The sequence below is a fragment of the Lissotriton helveticus genome, chromosome 3_1, assembly GCF_964261635.1.
Source record: "Lissotriton helveticus chromosome 3_1, aLisHel1.1, whole genome shotgun sequence".
Lineage (NCBI taxonomy): Eukaryota > Metazoa > Chordata > Amphibia > Caudata > Salamandridae > Lissotriton > Lissotriton helveticus.
In genome coordinates, this window is record NC_136061.1 from 593,878,365 (window position 1) to 593,899,892 (window position 21,528).

At 41.1% G+C, this 21,528-nt stretch overlaps 1 protein-coding gene and 1 long non-coding RNA gene across 8 annotated transcripts in view; one reads left to right on the forward strand and one right to left on the reverse strand.

Annotated features, from left to right (window-relative positions):
- KANSL1L (KAT8 regulatory NSL complex subunit 1 like) overlaps positions 1-21,528 on the reverse strand; it is a 3,925,143-nt gene that overhangs the window by 3,575,608 nt on the left and 328,007 nt on the right. For all 7 annotated transcript variants that reach the window (XM_078680571.1, XM_078680572.1, XM_078680570.1 and 4 more), the window contains one exon: positions 12,792-13,931. In XM_078680571.1, the coding sequence (XP_078536697.1) occupies positions 12,792-13,897 (1,106 nt within the window). In that variant the 5' untranslated portion in view covers positions 13,898-13,931. The remainder of the gene's footprint in view (positions 1-12,791; positions 13,932-21,528) is intronic.
- LOC144822733 (uncharacterized) lies at positions 8,199-9,572 on the forward strand. The gene is made up of 5 exons (XR_013608682.1): positions 8,199-8,246; positions 8,360-8,427; positions 8,639-8,706; positions 8,792-8,858; positions 9,387-9,572. It is a non-coding gene; the product is annotated as an uncharacterized LOC144822733 (long non-coding RNA).

Below are 21,528 nucleotides of genomic sequence, written 5' to 3' on the forward strand. Positions count from 1 at the left end.
CTTGGACCATGTGCCTAGAAGAATATCCGTAAGTGCTTCATTAAAGGGCAATAGGGGTTCAGAGGTGGAAGCCCCAGGCTGAAGCACTTCGGTCAAGAGATTAGTCCAAGGACCTTTGCTGCCCGCCTTACCACCACTGTATAAGAAGCCCCCTCCTCCATAGCCACAGAGGGCGGAGAGAGCATTACAGTATTTGGGGATGTGTCCAGTCCACTGGCTTCCTCAAATTCCTCATACCAGTCCATCTGTTCCAGTGGAACATCTATTTTATGTTCTAACGGGTCCATAGACCCCTCCCAATCCTATCCCATGCCTGAGACTTACTCAAAATGCCCAGGCAACGACATAGAACCTTCTGGTTCTGCCAGAGTCTGTGCCGAGAGACGCCGATCCAACTCAGAGTCGTCAGGAATAAGGATGGGGCTGGCACCGCCGGTGGCGAAGGTACCGACTTCAGGTCCAACGCCAGGGAAGGTCACGTTGGCACGACTGGCATGGACGCGGAATCGGATTCATGAGGTCCTACCATTGCCATGGCCGGAGCTGATGGTATAGAGTCTGAAGGAGCACCCTCCAAGCTCCGGGCCCCGAAAGCTCACCAGAGGTGTCGGCCAGCTCAAATACATGGCGCATGGCCCTGTAAAACTCCTTTATTTGAGTGGGCATCGCTCCAGCGCCCGTAAACAGGGGGAGACACGAATTCGACCCAGCCTCCGGCTCTGCAGAGTCGTGCCTGGAGCGTCGGTGTTCTATACCTCGTTTCTCGACAGAACACAGCCAAGGCGAAGATGAAGTCTGTTTGGGCTTCCTCTTGTGCCTCTTCCCCGAGTGCCCCGAAGACCTCGAGTGGGAGGAAGAGGATTTGGGGCTCTGGGAGCAGTCCCGCGGCCTCCTCTTCTTTAAACGGGACCGGGATCTCCACGGAGTCTTGCTGGCCAGTGTCGACTACCGGGCCGCAAGGAGCTTTAAAGCTTGCTTCCACAAGGCCTCCGGATCCATGGCCCGACAGTCTGAGCACAACTTTGAGTCATGGAACAAACAATGAGAAATATACATATTTGTTGTTAGCGCATTCCCAGGTCTTCCACTTCAGGTAAATCTGGGAATGAGTAAAAATCTGTGGGTGCTGCATGGGAACACCCACGCATCACCCATGGAACACCTACCTGGTGCAGAGTAATGCACTGCAGCCATTTTCTCTACACTGCGTTACTCCAGATTTATCAAGCTACTCAGGGCCACCCAAGGTGGCCTTGTATGGCTTGATAAATCACACTAAGTAGTTGATATGCGCTAGCACCCCGTTGCATATTAAAAGTGAGACGCAACTAGTTGCTAAATACGGCCCCTTATGAGAGCCTGGCAGCTTCCCAAACATTAAAGTTTTTCAAAAACCATGCGAAAATAATTTCCCGAAGGCTGGCAAACAATGACAGACCGATTGCCTTTACAAATGCTTGTTTATATTTCTGCACAGGCGTTCTGGAGCAGTTATCTGATGGTTAAAAAGGAGACTATGGTATGCTGTATGGGAGAATAGTAATATTCTATTGTGGGTTGCTTTAACTCTGCTTCATGATATTGGCACGAGCATACTGCAACGATCGTCAACACGTGCTACTCTTCATGAGCATGTCACACACATTGTCAATATGCCTAACCATCGTCCAAAATATGCAGCACATGCACCAGATGATTTAGAGTCATGAATGGTGCCCCCAGTATGCCACTATCTTGTTTATTGATGACTGAGCACATTTTGATTTTGTGGGAAAGTTTTGACCTACAAAGAAGTATTTTAAATGAATTTCCTCATATGTGTTTTTTGGTGAAGTGGGATGTTTGGATAGATCTCTCATAATATTATACTTAAAGAGGGTTGGGTCCCAGTTTCTCCGAAGCTGAGAAATATTCCTTTAGGGATTTGGGATGAAGTGTAAATTGTTACTGAAACAAGGTTCCGGAGGAAGTTACTGAAACAATGTATTATAGAAGCAGTGGAGTTTGCAAAGTGGATGTCTCCCTTGATTGTGGCTATTGTTCGTGGGTAGAGAAGGCAAGTGGCAAGATCATGTAATGTGTAGATGTTAGAGATCTGAACAGAAATTTGCAGGTGGATAAATGTCCCTTGCCAAAGATGTTAACTTTTGACCAAGATGGTAAAATGGTTCTACACAATAGATTTAGGGTCCGAATGGCACCATGATATTAAGAAAGTAACTGCCTTTATTACTCCGCTTTGTCATTTCCAGTTTGTCCACATGCCTTTTAGAGTGTCCTCTGACAGGATTGTTCTCCAAGGATTAATGTATCAACTCTTTAGAAAATTTGAATACTATATTTTCAGATGAAATTTGGTCATGAGAAAGTCAAGAGCAGAACAAGATGAGAGATTGATTAATGTTTTGAGTGTTTTGAAAAGCAACGAGTTGTCTACTGAATTTAAAACAAAATTAAATTTGGAGTTCAACCGGTCACATATAGGGCATAAAGTTAGTATTTCTGGTATTTCTCTTAAAAAAAGAGTTGTTGGAGGCAGTTAGCAATGCACCTCCGCTACAATTCAGGATGATGTAAGGACTTTCTTTGGTTTTTCTGAATTTCACATCAAAATTTTAAAGTGCTTTTCGCAAAAAACGTTTGAGATAAGACAACTGCTTACAAAGTGTGTGTTATGCCAAATGGGCCCAAATGAGAAGGAAATCTTTTATTGAAGAGCATCATTCTGTTATTGAACAGGAAATGATGCCATGTATTTTGGGGATGGTACGTTACAGACAATTGTTGTGGGGTTATGAGTTTATACTTAAACCCCTTGTGAAGGTATTAACCTCTATGGGTATGCTCAATGCCACTTAAACTGCAATAATGTTGATCAGAGTATTAGAATACAATTTTATAATGAAGTATGTACCAAGCATTAAAAAAGTGTTGCAGATATTATAAGCAGGGGTACTATTTCCTTAGAGAGGCGTGAGGAATGTGACTTAAGCGGTAGCAACTGTAGGTTGGGTGGAGCATACTTTTATTTCTATAGTAGAAGAGTGGACTGGGAGTTATAAGACGGATTTGGTATTGATGAATCTTAAGTAGTAAGTCAGTGATGGTTGGCCGGATAACAAGTTGCTAAGTTGTGCTTTGCAATTCTTCTGGGAGGTTAGGTCAGAATTTACCACTGAAAATGTGTCTTGGTTGAGGAGACCAAAAAGTGAGCAACCCAATATACCCATGAGGGTTTGGGCAATATGTACGGTAGGGTGAAGATACCTTCAAGGGATTTTACTGCTGTTAGATTTTAAACAAAATTTCAATTAGCGGCCTAAAAAACTTGGTGCCTATAGTGCAAAAAACTGCAACAGCAAGTATTTGATCAATATACATAAGCCACCAAAGGTGATCTTAATGAGAATGAGAGCTAAGAACAGGTGTATATGAAAATGTTTGTATTTAATACTTCACAAGAAAAAGGGTACAAAATAGAAAGCACTGTTATAAGAAGTACATTTCATGTATGTCAATCAAAGAGAACTTCTATATAACAATTCTAGACACTTTTCTACCTATTTACAATTGATTTACTAATCCAGTAGAAAAAGCGTATGTCTACTGGATTAGTAAATCAATTGATGTTTGAAATTTTGTTTAAAATCTAACAGCAGTAAAATCCCTTGAAGGTATCTTCACCCTACCGTACATATTGCCCAAACCCTCAAGGGTATATTGGGTTGCTCACTTTTTGGTTACCATATTAAGCACAGACATTTGTCTGGTGTGGGCCGCTGTCACAAGTGTTTTTGTAGCAATATAACTAAACTATATGTCTGAGTTAGAGACTTTGTCCTACTCCGAAGAATATATATTAAAAATTACTGGAGGGCCTTCACTATTGGGCAACAGAACGCCATTAGTCTAACCAGCCCATGAAACAGATCTAAACCATCTAGAAAGGCTAAAAAACAAACTTGTAAGAACAGAACTTCATGCTAAGTTTCTTACAGACTGCTTGAATGCAAATATAATACCTACTGGGCTCCAAATACGGAATATCCCCATAATTTTCACGGACGACGAGGAATTTAAGATTGGTTTGAGTTTCTCTGCCAACAGGTGCTCTCGCACCTGGATGGTGCTCCGTATTGAAACCCCTTCTAAACAGATAAAACTACTGACAACAGAGATAGAAACTTTGGAGAAAAAAATCCTAGGGGATTCCACTATTACCAATAGTAAATTCCTTTTAGACAAAGTTCAACAGACCATAAAAGACTTTGAGGAGTTTAATTCTCATAAAAAGACTGAGAAGCTCCAAAACTACATCAGGAGATACAATACAGAACGTACATATCCCTATTTGAATAAAATAAGGACTTTTATGCTCCACAAAACTCTAATCCACAATCAAGAGGTAGAAAAAGAATTAATTTCTCTGATACTATTTCTGAGTCAGGTAGTGACAAGTCAGCCGACACTAACTATCACCAACACGATCAGCAGCCTTCCACCTCACGTCAGCCCTCTTTTTTAGCACAGGACCGGAGGGGCAACGGTCAACAACACAGACCACAACCCCAGAGGAGAGGATGGAATCGGAACCATTACACCCCGGGCTTCCGCAAAACTCGCAATCAGTATTACGAGTGGTAACACCAGACCAATCAATCCCTATGTTTAATCTCTCTAATCATGTCCTGTCAGATGATGAAATTGAGGTATTATCTGCAGGGCTTAGCTTTGTGCCGACGTACAAAAATAATTTATTCCAAACCAGACTTGAATTGCATAGATTTTTCAGATCCGTTAGATTAAAAAACTTCTTTGCAAACAACATCAGCAGTAATTATAAGAGCATAACGGGTCTACGTTGTCCATCGACTTTTTACCCTCTTAACTCCATGGTCAAAAAAGAAGTAATTGCATTTGAAAACGCAATTCTTATAGAGATTGACAATCTCTTCAAAAAAAGAATACAATACAAATCCAATTTCCCTCAAAAACAAAAGCAGGCTCTACGAAATCTTCAATCATTAGAAGATACTATAATCAAACCCGCTGACAAAGGCAGAGGCATTGTCCTATGGGAACGCAATAAATACAATACTGAGATGATGAAACAACTAACAAATATGACCAACTATAGGGAATTACCAACTAACCCTACGCCACGACTGTCCAAAGAAAGAAGTGCATTAAGCAAACTTGGTTTGGATGGTGGTTGGCTCAATGAACAGGAGGCATCATTTTTGATTAATAAAACACCCACAGTGCCTGCTATTTATTTATTGCCCAAGGTACATAAGGACCTAGCAAATCTCCCTGGACGTCCGATCGTTTCTGGCTGCAATTCTATCCTGAAACCTTTGGCTCAATATGCCGATCACTTCATCCGACCCTTTGCCACTGAGCAACCATCATATATTTGAGATACAATGGCAGTTATCAATGCAGTTGAAAACTTTGACTTTGACCCCATGGTAGACATACTTGTTACCATGGACTTAGAAAGTCTTTATACAAACATACCCCAGCAAGAAGTATTAACTATTCTTAGAGACTTGTTGGAAGACCGTCCAAGACCACACGAGGTTCCTACAGACTTCATAGTTGAATGCATGCGCATTTCACTATGTGAAAACTTCTTTTTGTATGACAACAGATTTTACCAGCAACTGAATGGAGTTGCTATGGGGGCAATTTATGCCCCGGATATTGCAAATATCTATGTGTCTCATTTTGAAACTCAGCATATTCACGATGTATCCAACCCTTTCTCTGATAGCATCCGGAAGTGGTTGAGATACATCGATGATATTTTTATGGTCTAGCATGGCACGGAAATGGAATTACAGGATTTTCATGTTTGGCTCAAAACCAGAAGCCAACATTTGAAATTCACTCTTGAATATAACACCCAGGAGATGAATTTTCTTGACATCTATATCAGAAATTATGTCTCTAATCACCTATACACTAAACCCACCTCTCGAAATACTTTGTTGAACTATCAAAGCCATCACCCTCAAGCCCTAAAGGACGGGCTACCATTTGGCCAATTTTTGCGCTTGCGCAGAAATTGTACCCTTAAAACAGACTACTTCTGTGAGGCTAAGAAACTAAAAGAAAAACTGAAGGCAAGAGGTTATCCATCCAAGCTCTTGAAAAGATCAATGAAAAGAGCTTGGTATAACCACAGAGAAGACCTGCTCAAAGTCAAAGACCGCCCTAAAAAAGAAAACCTGATTTGTGTGTCTACCTTTGGAACACACACAAATGCTGTTAAGATAATCATACTCAAACATTGGAACCTTTTGGTGTCCATTCCTGAGTTTGTACAGAAGCCACTCTTTGCTTTCAAAAGAGGTACTAATTTATAGGACCGTCTTGTGCATGCCTATGACAGCAAGAAAGATCATAATATAGTGGATAATATGAGACAACTTATCCCTATTATTGGACATTTTAAGTGCAGTATTTGCCAAGCATGTCACACCACGGAAACAGTCAAAACATGTACAATTAATGATGTCAATATAACACTGTGGTCGTTTTCAAACTGTAATACCACTAATGTGGTTTATTGCATAAAATGCCCGTGCAATTTGCACTATATTGGCAAAACCATTCAGCCTATAAAAAAAGAGGATACTACACCAATCGCGCATTCGATGCAAAACTGAAAATGCACCCCTTGTAGACCACTACACCAGATCAGGACACACATTCAATCAAATGATTTGGTGGGTCATTGATGTGATTAAACCAACAAAACGACAACAATATGTTGATCGGATTCTAGCCCTGAGGGAAGGTAAATACATCTGCAATGCAAATACAATTGAAAAGGGCCTAAACAGTGCAACTGAATGGCATGCTCTAGCTTGCCTATAACAACAAGATCTGTATGCACTTTTCGTAGGTCTCCAGCAGTATTTTGGTCTAATATCAGAATAGATCCTTTAGGCATAACTCAGTCTGTTCAGAAAATGACACAAAACGGTTATAGATTACAAGTTATTAGTCTGTATCTAAAGAAGGCTACATAGATTGACAATTGAACATCAATATAATATATACACAAAAAGATTATGTATTGTATTCTTATAAACACTGTATGACATCTGGTAATTGCCTTTAGTGATGTTGACACATTAGTCAATCAATTAAATGTCAAATGTATGCACCTATAAATGTATCCATTTGAAATGTCGTATACTTTTATCTGTAACACTACTAAGAGGTTGTTGGTTACCGAGGAACAGATGGTGTATTTGATTATCATGGATTACACAGATACATTACTCAATTGTGAAATAGCTGAATGTTTAAAACAAGATATTAATCCATAGAAATGTAATGTAACCCATACGTTCTACCACCAATAGGCTATTGGCCACCCATAAATATATAGTTTTGATCATCATGTGTAAGCCATATACTACTGGTATACTCCTAAAATAGAATGATATATTTCTGTTGATTCAGTTGATGCAACATAACTAAACATATCAGGCAAAGTTGATTGATTTGCGCAGTCATAATGTGCTGTTCTTAACTGCAGGAATGAAGTCTTCTGTTTAATGCCATTTTGATGTAAACCAGCAGGGGGCTTAACAAGTATTGAATCCCTTGTGCACCCTCAGTTGGTCGAAATACATGAATATTGTATCTAGCGCTTCATAGATGAGTGGTTACATGTAGCGAAATCAATAAAGTTGGCACTTGAAATAACCACTAGGCAATTTATATGTTGTTATGACTCTATAGCGAAGTGTGATTCTAGAATGACAATCATGTAAAGATATCGATGTTGTATATCAGGGTCATTCACATTAAATAACTACAGCAAACTGAAATGTGTTTCCTGTTGCGCAGAATTACATTGAAAATATATCGATGTTAAATATAGAAGGAAATTTACGATATACCCACAATAAATGAAATTGCGATGTCAGGTGCGCTCGACTATCACAGAAATTAATTTTTTACTGGCCAACTTTAAATATGAATGCTGTCAAATACTTATAGAGGCATGTAATTAGTCCAACTTTACTTTATCCTTTGAGTGTGTTAAAATTAGGTACACTCCAAGATGGCCGCCGAATTACTGAGTAGATCTGGTAACATTGTAATGCTAGTCCCATTTTGATCTCCAAACACAAGCCTTTAAAACACGAGTGAGAGATTGCTCTGGTTTTTGCTGGGTAGTCAACCCTTGCTGTGGTGACAACTCTCTGAGCACTTCGAGCCAGGTGAGAGACTTTACCCAAATTTTGGGCTAGAATCTATATGACATTTATTTAATCGTGTTGATGATATTGCCCAACAGACTCCTAATGGATTTCTGTTACTCTTTTATTTATAGACCTGCCGTCTCCTTTAAATAAATATAAAAGTAGCGTAAGACGCCCTGCGAGGATCTTTGCACAGCAGGTATCTATTCGATCAAATGAATGCCTTACTCAGTTCGCTCTTGACCGAAATGGCTCTTCTGGGATATCTCTGTGTGAGATAAAAATGACTGTAATTGTAACTCATCAGTGGATATCCATATGCGGGGTCCGATCGATTGCAAAATTGTTTAATCATGTCTATGAGAATATGAGATATACTCATCATTTTTTGTATAATTTTTCATTCATAGATCTGCTGTTCTCCAAAAAATAATTCATTAATATCGGAACACGCTTTGCCATGTGCTTTACGCAGTAGGTATGTACGTGTCCAAAGGGATTGGTAATTTGACTGCCTCTCTAGTGGAATTAATATTGATTGAGATATTGCGCTCTCTTTTTAGGACATCACTGATCGCATTTAACCCACCAGTAAATATCCGGAAAGGCGACTACACCCTTACTTAACAGGTACATTTACCAACCTGTTTGATTGAGACAGTAGGCTAACCTATGCCTTATGATGTAATTTATCGCTTAGGTTATAAACACCAGTTCCTCAAAGTCGTGGGCCTTTAATAAATCATTCACACGGATAATGGTGAAGCAAAATAAATGAAGATATCTTACGTGTTATTGTGCAGGCCATATCTCTGTATATAGGTTAACATATAATACAATACTGGTCAGTTGAAACACTTGCCGAATGCTGTGAGGTCCAGCTTGCTTTTTCCTAACAAATATACAGAATTGTTTGCCCTTGGCCCCCACAACCTAAAGGTAGATTATAAATTAAAAACATCAATGTCTTTCTAGATTCCAAAAAGACTCCACCTTAGATATTACATGTGAGCTGTAAATAGGATGTGCAGCGAGTACCATAATATGTTGATGCTAATATGTTTCCGAGTAGATAATGCTCTAAAAAATGGAAACATCGAAGAAAATCTAGAGTAATGACTGTAGCACGCTCAAAGTTGTTTTTCGTGTGTCTTCCAGTTTTGCATGCACTGAACACAAAAGGGACTGGATAAACGAAATATCTGTGACAGCCTTTTTCCAAATTTTTAAGGTATATATTTGATTATACTGTGGTGCTCCCTCATACGGTGTCTATTACAATGTATAATTTAAACAAACTGTGCCATGCCAAAAGTCATTGTCAGAAATGATGTACAGACTAAGCTGTGTAACCATATATAGGTTCAGAATTTATATTGACTTGTCAAGTTTCTAAATGTTATTTGTATAATTAGAGCTATCATTAAATGTGGTAAAAATCCCAGTCATTTAATTACTGTGAGGTTCTATAGAGAGCTTAGTTGTATTATGTATATACAATTGAAGTTTTATTTTTTAGAACTGAGAGATTGTTTTTAATAATAACTCTGTTAAGTTTTAGGGTTTTCAAGATATGATTTTCATTGTCCTGAAGATGGTCTCAACAACTCAACAATAGAGACCGAAACGTCGACATACGCTTTTTTTTACTGGATTAGTAAATCAATTGTAAATAGGTAGAAAAGTGTCTAGAATTGTTATATAGAAGTTCTCTTTGATTGACATACATGAAATGTACTTCTTATAACAGTGCTTTCTATTTTGTACCCTTTTTCTTGTGAAGTATTAAATACAAACATTTTCATATACACCTGTTCTTAGCTCTCATTCTCATTAAGATCACCTTTGGTGGCTTATGTATATTGATCAAATACTTGCTGTTGCAGTTTTTTGCACTATCGGCACCAAGTTTTTTAGGCCGCTAATTGGTGTTTGAAATTTAGTTTAAAATCTAACAGCAGTAAAATCCCTTGAAGGTATCTTCACCCTACCGTTAGTTGAGGAGAGACAGGATCAGTCCCCCAGCTGAGGGAAAGTATTTTAAATATTATGGACATGTATGATATTTAAGTGTAGTAAAGGAAAAGAGAAGAATTATAGAGCATTACTCGTGGACTTTAGTGAACTCAGCTATTGAAACGTGTACGAGAGAGTGTTTTGAGTATTGTTGTGAGGCAAATTCTTAGTTACATTCTGTCGACCATTAACTACTATTCCATGTCCTGATTCACGTTGGGAAAATTTAGGAGCTGATCTGTTGGGTCCCATTCTAAATGGTGATATATTATTGTACGGTTAGATTCCTTTTCTAAATGGCCTGAAGTTTATGTAGTCAGGAACGCTGTAAGGATGTTTTAGACGTTTTTCAAAGGAAAGGTTCCGAAAAATATTTTAATACCTAATAGTTTACAATTCAAGTCTATAATCCTGGAGAATTTGTTTTCACAGAATCCCCTTCAAACCCTACTAACACCAAAACCAATTTTCACAGGTGCATGACCAGGGTGGCCAGCTGGATGTAACACAAATGCCTCAAACTCAACACTGACAAAACAGAGGTACTCATTTTAGGGAGCTCCAGGTGGCCAGCGGAACTGGGCCCCTCACCCACTCCCACAGACCATGCCAGAAACCTCAGCATCTTACTCGATAACAAGCTCACCATGAAGAAGCAAATAAATGCTTTCTACTCAGCCTGCTTCCTCATCCTCCACATGATCCGGAAAATATTCAAATGGCTTCCCATCAACACCAGGCGCATCGTTACCTAAGCCCTCATCACCGGCTGCCTGGACTACAGAAATTTCCACTACGTGGGCATCAACTCACAACTACTGAGCAGACTGCAAACCATCCAAAACGCTGCAACCAAACTCATCCTCAACCTCCTGAGAAGAGCCAGCATCTCCCCCCACTGGCTCCCCGTCCAAAAAAGGTGCCAGTTCAAACTACTGACCCACACCTCCAAGGCACTGCACAACAAAGGACCAGCCTACCTCAACCACAGACTGAACTTCCACCAACCTGGCAGATAACTACCCTCCGCCTCCCTCCCACATGCCCGCTTCCACAAAAGCAGAAGCGGCGGCCACATCTTCTCCTACTTAGGCACCAGGACTTGGAATGGCCTCCCAATCCAACTCCGGACTGAACCGACACTACAGAAGTTCAGAGATAGCCTAAAAATCTGAAATTTCGACTGACAACTCTCAGCAGCAGTCCTCTCCCCATCGTTTGGATACCCTCACTGCTGATAAGCAGCATTCTACAAATCGCTGATTGATTGATTGATAGAATGGTATAAAACATAAATGCGCTTCTCTTTACACCAAGCAGACAATGCTGCAGTAAAATGTTTTAATTAAAGTTATAATGGGATTTGTGCAGATGGCTATGAGAAACCAAAAATCTTAGGAAGTAGAAATGCACAGAATGATTTGGGCGTACTGCATCACTTCGACTAATACAGAATTTAGTCCATTTAAGAGAAAGCCTTTCACTAAAGACCACCTAACTTGGAGGTCAGCTTGTTGACTTAGGTATTAGTTCCAAAGTTGTGAGAAGAAACATTAAAGCTGGACAAGATTAGCATAAGGCTTATTAGGATAGTAGACATGGTGTCACAGATGCAAAGGTTCACATGGGACAATGGGTCAGTGTGAAGGGTTGGCCAGGTAGTAGAAAGGATTGTAATAAGTTTTCACATCGCTGAAAATAAATAAATTATACTCTAATTCAGTTAAACTGAGGGATGAAAAGTGTGGCATCGGCGTAAGTTATTCTAGTACCCAGATCAAAGAAGTATGGGAAGAGAGTGTGGAACCAGATGTAAATCTTCCTTGTTTGAGGATGAAGGATGAGTGTCAGGATGTTCTCTCAGGAAGTGAGACTGAAAATGAGAATGCAGGACTTTATGAGAGCGGTGGAGCAGAAAGTGAGGGATCGCAGTTGTAAGAGACAGCGCAATTAGCATTGAGGTTACCACTCAATAAGTAGATGGTTACACAAGCCACTGAAATTATGTTACTAAATCTGGTAGGGTGGTCAAACTGCCTGGTAAATTCTGAAATTTGAATTGAAGTGATTTCATTATTTTGTTATTTTCATTTTATTTTTTTAATCTTATGTCAAGATGTTTTTCATTTTTTCAATAGTTGCTTAATTGTTGTTTATAAGTAGGAACATGTGTAATGCTGGTAGGCATTGTGTACTTGCGCTTGAATTGAGTGGGGATTTGTGTATTTGTGATTGTTGTACCTGGTGGTGTGTCTTATTCTAGAAGGGAGCAGCAGGGTTTTCAAGGTCAGACAGTTGCATGGTGGATTGGTATATGACTGCAGTCCTTGTGGGTTTACTCTGTACACATAATAAATCTGACTGAAAGTCATCAAACAACTTAAACTTTACACATGTAAAATCATTTAACTGAATCCTTTTTTTACATGAACACTTATTCCACAGTTTGTAAGAGAATATGTCACAAGCATTACCTTTTATGGAGACAATGAATATTTAACAAGAGTTAGACAAAATATATCAAATCAACAACAGACGTTTACATACCTGAAACTGGCTTGCTCTTTTGGGTGTTTATCCAAATCTTCATCTGAGCTACTTCCAGTAACATCCGAGTCGAGATTTCTCTCCATGTGAGAGAGCAGTCCAGCAGAACAGTGTGCAAAGTCCCACAATTCATGAGAAGGTGGGAAACTCACGAAACCATTGGAGTCTCCTTTTAGACTGGTTTCCAGTTTAACAATGCTAGCTTCTGATTTGATATCATTACATTTGTTGGCACTGTTGTATATACAACTGGGTAGCTTGTGTAAGAGTTGCATTCTCTGAAGCTGATATTTAACAAAGCATCTCATTTGGTGGCTACAGTGCTCCACAACGTGCTTAGCCAAGAGAGCATGTAAATGCTTTTGTGTCTTTATGGCCCGGTTATCTAGCACATGCTGACGGCTTAGGCACTGCTGTAAACGAGTTTTTGCCTCCTTCTCTTTACTAGATATGGTACAGCTCTTGAGTACACCTGTAATTCCATGGAGAGATTGCTTGCTACACGGCAATACAACAGCACTTTTTGGCTTGCACTGCACAGCAATGCCATTACCTACCCAACTATTCCTGCCGTACAGTTTACAATTCGGGATCCGGGCATCACTTGCACCACTAGACTCGGCTACATCCAAAAGTCTGTGCACATCAGCCAAAAGCTGGGTCACACTTCCTGGGAAGAGTTCTCTTTTGACCTGTGTTTCAGGCTTGGGGTGGCACACTCCACCCAACTGTAATTGTGTCCCATTTTGGAATGAGCGCCTTAACTTACAAGAATCTTTCACTTCAAGGCTATATGGATGACTATGGCCACCATGCAAATTCAAAGAGCAATTTGAGTGCAACAAAAATACAGTTTGGAAGTGTGATGAAGACTGCAAAACAGAAGAGCTAACATGCTTTACGTTAGCAATATTTGTGTGCAGGGTGTGGTCAGAACCAGGGTACCCAAGGCGATAGCAGCTGTTCTGTAGGACCATGCTATGATCTGTGTAACATTGACTCCCGGTGCATTCAGTGGTGCCAGAATCTATAGACTCTAATGAAAAGGGAGAGGGAAGACGCATCTCATGCGCCTTTGAGACTGCCTCCGTCAGTGCTGGTGTCATCTTGGTGACCTCAGAAAGCTGCTCTATGGCAAACCTGTAGGGAAATCAATCAGAACAATGTAAGTACAGTTCCAGATACTATCTGACTGTTAAATACATATTTTAAACTCTTTTTGTTTCCTTCACAATATGCAGTTGTTATCTAAACAATTTTAATAAATGTTCTTAGCAAAGTTTAATGGATATCCTTTTACCTATGTGTTAGAGCGGACATCCTTGGCATGGTATTCCCGCAAACCTTTTGCCTTCACACTTTCTGTTTTGCTGAATTCGTTTTGTTGGCTTTAGGACTTTGTGCACTTTACCAACTGTTAAAGTGCTTGTGCTCTCTCATTCTAATATAGTAGAATTGGCTTACACCTAATAGTCACATTTAATTTACTTGTACGTCCCTAGTAAAGTGGTACTCCCTGAAACCCAGGGCCTGTAAAAAAGTGCTACTTGTGGGCTTGTAGCACTCATTGAGCCTCCCACTAAAGTAGCCTTTTAAAACATTTCTCAGGCCTCCCACTGCAGCCTATAGTTAACTTTTAAACTGCCTTTCAATACATTTGTCTCCCCTAAGGCAGGCCCTAAGGGCACATTTGGCAGGGTTCACAGCATTTGAGAAGTAGGACAATGGTGCTTATATTTTACATATCCTGGTAGTGGAAAAACTACTGAAGTAATTTTTCACTACTGCAAGGCCTATCTCTCTGATTGACTAACACGGTGTTACCTTATTACATTTAATAAGTGCTAACTTTTGATTGGGAGCTTTGTGGTTTGACTCAAATAAATTGTAATGTAAAAACTTGTTTAATGGTAAAGTCAGATTTTAACACGTTGGCTGCTTGGCAGATCCTTCTCCTGTGCTGGACCTTAATGTAAATGGGTGTGGTCATGACGAGCTCAGCTCGTCATGAGCACACGAGCACCGTGCCTCATGACGAGCTGAGCTCGTCATGAGCACGGAAGGGGTTAAGACAATTCTGAAAATGCAACTTTTACAAAGTTGGTATTTTCTCGCTCTAACCATTTGTGCCTTCTGCCAGAAACCTGGGTGACATGACTGGGAATGGCCCCGCTGTTGGGGTTTGTGTGTTCCTACCATTGACACAAATGGGGACTAAGTGTTGGCAGGATGGGCCGTCCTGCCAGGATGGGTGGGACAGAGCTGTTCCTTCAATGGGCCTGCCTCCAACACGCACAAAGGTACCTGACAATAGCCTTTAGTCATCCCAGACTTCTCTGAGCCTTGACAGAGGAAGGGAAGAACTTTCAAGAACCAGATGTTGGGTAGTATAGGGAAATCCCTTCATTTAACAGGCTAGCACCAGGTATTAATAGTATACCATCATATCACGCTTCAGTACATGCCTGTACCTGTGGCCATTACAGAAGATGACTGCCTTGTTCCCCAGAGGACTGCCCTTCTGCTACCAGAGGAAAGTCCTGCTGCTTGAGGCGTGCCATGTTCCCCAGAGGACTGCCCTGCTGCTTGAGGCCTGCCTTGCTCATTGAGAAGGAAGACTGGACCTGCTCACTTCATGCCAGGCTACCCATGCAACTCCAAGGGTCAATTGGCTGCTCTTCTGTTCTGAACTACAGGGACACACCAAGTTCTAGAGCCCTACCTGTCCTCACTGTCCAGTTGATCTGCTGCACCAGGACCTGCCTGAGCCCTGCTGGCCTCAGCTAGAGTGAGTCCCTGATCCCCAAGAGGTGCTTCCCCAGGTTATATACTCTTGGCTGTCATCAGAGTGCATTCCTGTACAAGAAAAGGAGAAATCATGACATTTTGGGCTATTCGCGACAGCAAACAGGCCCATTCACACTGAGACTCTGCCACCCGCAACGACCTCCAATGCAAACCTCTGGGGGACTGCCAGCGACAAATGGCAAAACGAGTGCTGCACTTAGTATTACAGCAAGGATAGCCTGCAGTGACCACAACACAAAGCTCTAGCAACGACCATCCGTGTCACACAACTGGTTCTTCGCACTACAGCTATGACAGCTTACGCCACCTTGCATGCTCTTCACGCTACAATGAAGACAATCCGCAATGCTCTTCCTGCTCCTTGCAGCCTCATCCACTACGAACGGAATTCTTTGCACCGGACTTTCAGTATAACTTTGTCTGGTTGACTAACCTGGTCCCTGTGTTCGGCCCATGCTCTATTGCAGTTGGCCTGAACTTGTGACTTTCGCCCGATCTAGCATGACCAGACAACTATATGTGACGCTTGGTGTTTTTGGGTGCTCTTTCTACCTAAAACTTAGAAATTGCATATCTGTGGTTTTACTGATTGGATTGTTGTTGTTTTGGCCTCATTTGATTTATTAAAATGTTCTCAATTGTTCTAATTGTATTTTCACTTTATTACTGTTTGCGTGCGGCCTAAATACTTTACACATTGCCTCTAGGTTAAGCCTGGCTGCTTTTGTCCCAAGCTACCAGAGGGTTAATTAAAATACAGGTTAATTTAGTGACTTTTGGGTTCACCCTGCCCGGAATGTGGTGACTGGGACACAGAACTGTTTTTTTTTTTACACTGAATAGCCAGTCAGTCAGTCAAAAATACTTTATTCGGTTCATACCAAAAAACATAAAAGTATACTACATAATACATCGAAGTCAAGACCACTTTTTAAAAACGCAATAGAAAAAATTGTGCAAATTTTACTAGCCATACAGTACAATTACATATATATAAAAAACATACATTATAAATATCAGTAAAAAGAGTAATACAAACACGAAAGACAATTTAAAAGAAGCAAAGCGCTTGATCATAATTCATAAGTTTACCGCTATGTACAATGTATCCAGTTAATTTTCCTTCTGAGTCTCATTGGTATTGTCAAAAAGTTTGCTATGTTAAAAATCTCCCAGGTATTAGACAACAGCTGTAAATACAAAAGGGCAGGTTTAACTTGTCTGAAGCCCTTATCTTTAATAAGAGGAATAATGAACTTTTTACGAATGGGGCACAGATGCTTACTGAAGAAAATAAAGTGCACAGTGTCTTTAATAGAGAATCCGTCACAAGAACAAATCTCCAGTTCCATCTCCTTAGTCCAACCTGGGCGTTCTGTAAGAAGAAGGTGGAATTTGTTCATTCTAAACTTGGTCAATAAGTATCGATGGTTCATATTATTGACGATTCTCAGGTAGGGTTCTATACCGCTGGTGGTTATTAAAGGCTGGTGAGCCCTTACTGTTGGTTTGCATAATTCCTTTTCTTCTCTTGCTAGATATGCAAACTGCTTGTATGTGTCCTTTGCCCATATCAAATCCCCCTTCAATAAATTATTTGGGTGGTCAAACAATTCTGGGCGACCCAGTTTAGTTGCTAATTTTTTACCATAGTTCAATCAGGGGATGGTATTGCCGTACTCAAGGGCTAGACAATCCCTGAGAATCTCATGATTCAGCTTTAATTCAGGGTTCAGCCATATTGAAATACATTTCAATAGCGGGGCTAAGGCTATGCGGTCTTCTAGATATTCTACCCCACACTCTTGGTGAACAATGTATCCAGGTGTTGACTGGGAGACGGATAAGATAGATTTCACAAACTCATCCTCTGCCACTTGCAAGGCCTTTAAATTTTTGAACCCCCACAGATCAGCTCCGTACATAGCTATTGAGATGCATTTGGCGTCATAGGTTTTCAACACAGCCTGTAGTGGCTTCACCCCCAATTTACGGGCGAAGTCCAAGACAGCCAGGATAGACCTAGCAAAGGAATTCCGTTTGGCAACTAATTGGGGCAACCAGGCGGACTTATCGTCAAAAATGACCCCAGGTAAGGAAATCTTGTGAGCCTAGATAAAACATTCCCTTCACAGTGCATGGTCTTAATTATTTTGGGCTTACTGCCCACAATCATTACATGCGATTCTGAAAAGTTCACACTTAAATCCAGCGCTTTCATAAAATTGGCGAATAAATTTAAAAGACATTGCAACCCCACTGCTGTGCGTGCTATTAAAGCGGCGTCATCCGCATAAAGTAATGCCGGAATAGAGTGCTTGCCAGCCCTTGGTATATCTTTGCACGCCTCAGTTAAAACAGCGCCCAGGTCATCAATATAAAGGGTAAAAAGTAGAGGGGCTAAAATACACCCCTGCCTAACCCCGTTAGTGATCCCAATCTTGCCTGTGCAATTACCCAGGCGATCATATCTGACTGTGGCCGAAAGGTCCCTATGTAAATCTGCGAGAAAATACACAATATTTTTATCAATTCCAAGCTTAAGGAGCAGTCCCCAAAGTTTGGACCTATTCACTCGGTCGAAGGCCGAGGAAAGGTCCATAAAGGCTAAATATAGCGTGCCCCTTTTGGCAATGGTGTATTTTCCAATTAATAGTTGAAGGTTGAGGCATTAATCTATAGTGCCTCGTCCCTTCCTTAACCCATATTGTTGGCATGAAAGGGTGTCTGTATCCTCCAGCCAAGTTGTTACTTTTCCTAGGACCACTCGCCCTAGCACTTTCACTGCAGAGTCAATGAAAGAGATAGGGCGATAACAACTGGGATCCCCTCTGTTTCCTTTCTCAAAAATGGGAACGATGACAGATTCAGACCACGTATCCGGAATGCCTGCTATACATACCCTATTAAAAACATTTGTTAAAACTGTAGACCAGGTCTTGACATCTGATTTAAAGAGGTCGGCTGGAACGCCATCGGAACCCGGAACCTTATTGCTCGTCATCTTCCCAATGGCGTCTGCCACCTCCATCTCAGTGACCGTTAAAGTATAGGGATCTAAAATAGGGGTAGGTATAATCACCTCCCCAAAGTTTTCCCCTTCATAGACTGACTTAAAATGAGAGCACCACGCCTGTTCCTGAATACCACAATCTAGTTGGTCATTACAAGGGTCATGGAAAAAGGGTTTGTTTACAACAGCCCAGAATTTAGCACTGTTCCTGAGCACATCTACGGAGGTTAATTCTTCCCAGGCCGCCTCCCTAATCTCCGGTCCTCTAGTTTCCAGTGCTTTATTATAACTTTTCCTTAGTAAGGCCACAGTAGCCTTATTCACTGGATTCCATTTCAGGGCAGCCTTTAGCTTTTGATTGGCTGACGAACAATTTTGGTCAAACCACCCCAACTCAGCAGGGTTCTTAGCTTTCCCTGTACGTCTATGGTCTGCTGAGACCTGGGTACAAATTATTGAATAAGCCTCTAAGACCTCCTCATTCCCTGCTTCCAAATTCAAACATGTGTCCAACTCAGATCCTACTTTAATTATTAAGTTGGTATGAAAGTCTCCCGGTATGACTCTACTCCATCTAATTCTACGGGCCTGATCTGTCGGACATCAGATTTGTCCGTTCTTTTTTGGACTATCACAGGCTTTATGATCAAGTCCGAAACACTGAGGACCACTGGATTATGATCGCTAAAATGTGACCAAACCGGCGAATATCCATAAATCTTATCCCCCAGTGCTGAACTGATGAAGATATAGTCAATAACTGAGTGCCTACCATTCCCTTTGACGGTAGGTATCTCCTCATCCAGCATGGATGGAAGCATCAGACCATTATCTGCCAAGATTGTTATAAGGAGACCTCCCTGTGCAGAATGTTCAAAATGAGTGTCCCCTTGCTCTACAGGACCTAATAAATCTAATGACAGACATTTGTTCGGACAGCCATGAATATTAAAGTCTCCCATAACTATGACAAAACATTGGTTTTTATTGACCTCCTTATATTCAGCCAAAAAAAGATTTAGCATGGCCAGGTGATCGGTCGCGGTGACCCTATCGTAAGAATTGTAAAAATTAATAATTTAAATATTTCCCACCCCACTCAAAGAGATTTGTACTGCCAGGCAGTATCGTGATCCTGTATCTATTTGGGTGTGAGTACCAGGAATGGTAGCCGAAATGAGAGTGACCAAGCCACCCTTCGCCCTCCCCATATTAGATTGATCCGCAGGAATAAAATAACACGAATAGCCATCCAAACTCAGAATATTCCTTGTGTCCCAAGTTTCTTGCAGTCCTATAATATCACCCATACTAATGAATTCTCTCCATGCTGGGTCATCTATTTTAGTTTTAAGACCCGCAAAATTCCAAGTTACCAGCTTTATGGATGTACCCCTAGGCCCTTGAGCCCGCCCAGCTACAAGATGGGCGTTTCTTACCGGTATGACTGCACTAGGGGCTCTAGCTGGGGTAACAGGGGTGATAGTAGCTTTTTGGGTCCCTAGTCACTCTTTTTCTCCCAGATTAGAAAAAATATCAAATCTGTTAAAAACTGGAACAGAAAATTCATGAGGAACTCTCCCTTTAAATAGATCACTATGCACTGGCCTGATGTTATGTGGGGGATAAAAAAAGCCCAATGGGAGTGTATTTTCATACTCATCTTGAATTCTGACTGACCCAGCCTGCTTCAATATGTCATCAACCAGCCTGGGGGATCTAAAGCTTATGACGACAGTCGCCTTCTAAGCTTTTCTTGGTCTTACCCAACCACGGCACCCTTCTGATCATCTTGAAGTTTTTATCCAAATGTTCTCCCAAAACTTTTTTATTGGACAGATAGTGGAGGGCTTTATTTTTTAATGAAGTCCAATGTTCATTTTGACCTCCCTCAATTTTGGGAACATTTGCAAGGATTATTGTATAAGGGCATGCCTCTACTGGTAGATGTAATGACAACTCTCTCTTGGGGGGCTGTGTCTGTGGGCTTAATCTCCCCACTGGACCCCGGGGACCCTGTTTCTCTCCCTGAGTGGCTCCAGTGGTTTTTGACACTAACGATGGGACACTAGGTACTACGCCCTGGGGAGTCGCTTGAGGTACCGGTATCTCTCTATCGCATGCACCACTCCCAGGGGGGAGAACTTGATATTCACTGCTATTCTTAGTTGGAGCAGTTAAGTTACCTACTGCATCCATATACTTGTTCAGGAGTCCTCCTAATCTATTTAACCTCCGCAGACATCCAATCAAGTTTTGCCACTAGAGGTTTAATAACATCCTTTATCTTTAAGTCAATAATGCTAACTAGGTGATTAAGTTGTTCATCATCCAATTTTACAGTGCCAGCTTCCACTGAAGCATCATCTTCCTTGTCTAAACTTTTGAGGGGTGTAGCTACTTTTTTCCTAGTAGTACGGGTACCCCCGTGTTTCGTCTGAACTTTTCTGCATGCTCTAACCACTCTGGTCACAGGGGTCGGAGGATGCTGTACTATAGTGTCTATAGAATCATCCAACTCAAATTGGGTAGAAGTAGACTGCTCAGGCATTTCCCTGTCAGATACATCGAGGTTATTGGGATTGCTACAGTCGTCCTGTGCCAGTACGACGGGGGAAGTGCGCATAATGGGGGGTAAAGGGTCACTACTCAATCCTAACGACTGTCGCCTTTCACTATTAATTTTGTTGACAACCGTAACTAAGTAGTTGTCCAAGGTGCCAAGCGCAGGTGGGGCAATGTGTTTAGACATGTTTAAAAACTAATCAAGCAAGAATTTAAAAAACCAAATGAAGCTCTCATAAATCGCACAATATACACTATACACTAAACCTCCGCCTAGTAGCACACGTCTTTAAAAGAGACACAACAGTTCTACACAGACCACGTATGTAGAAAAGCCTCACTGTATGTAGA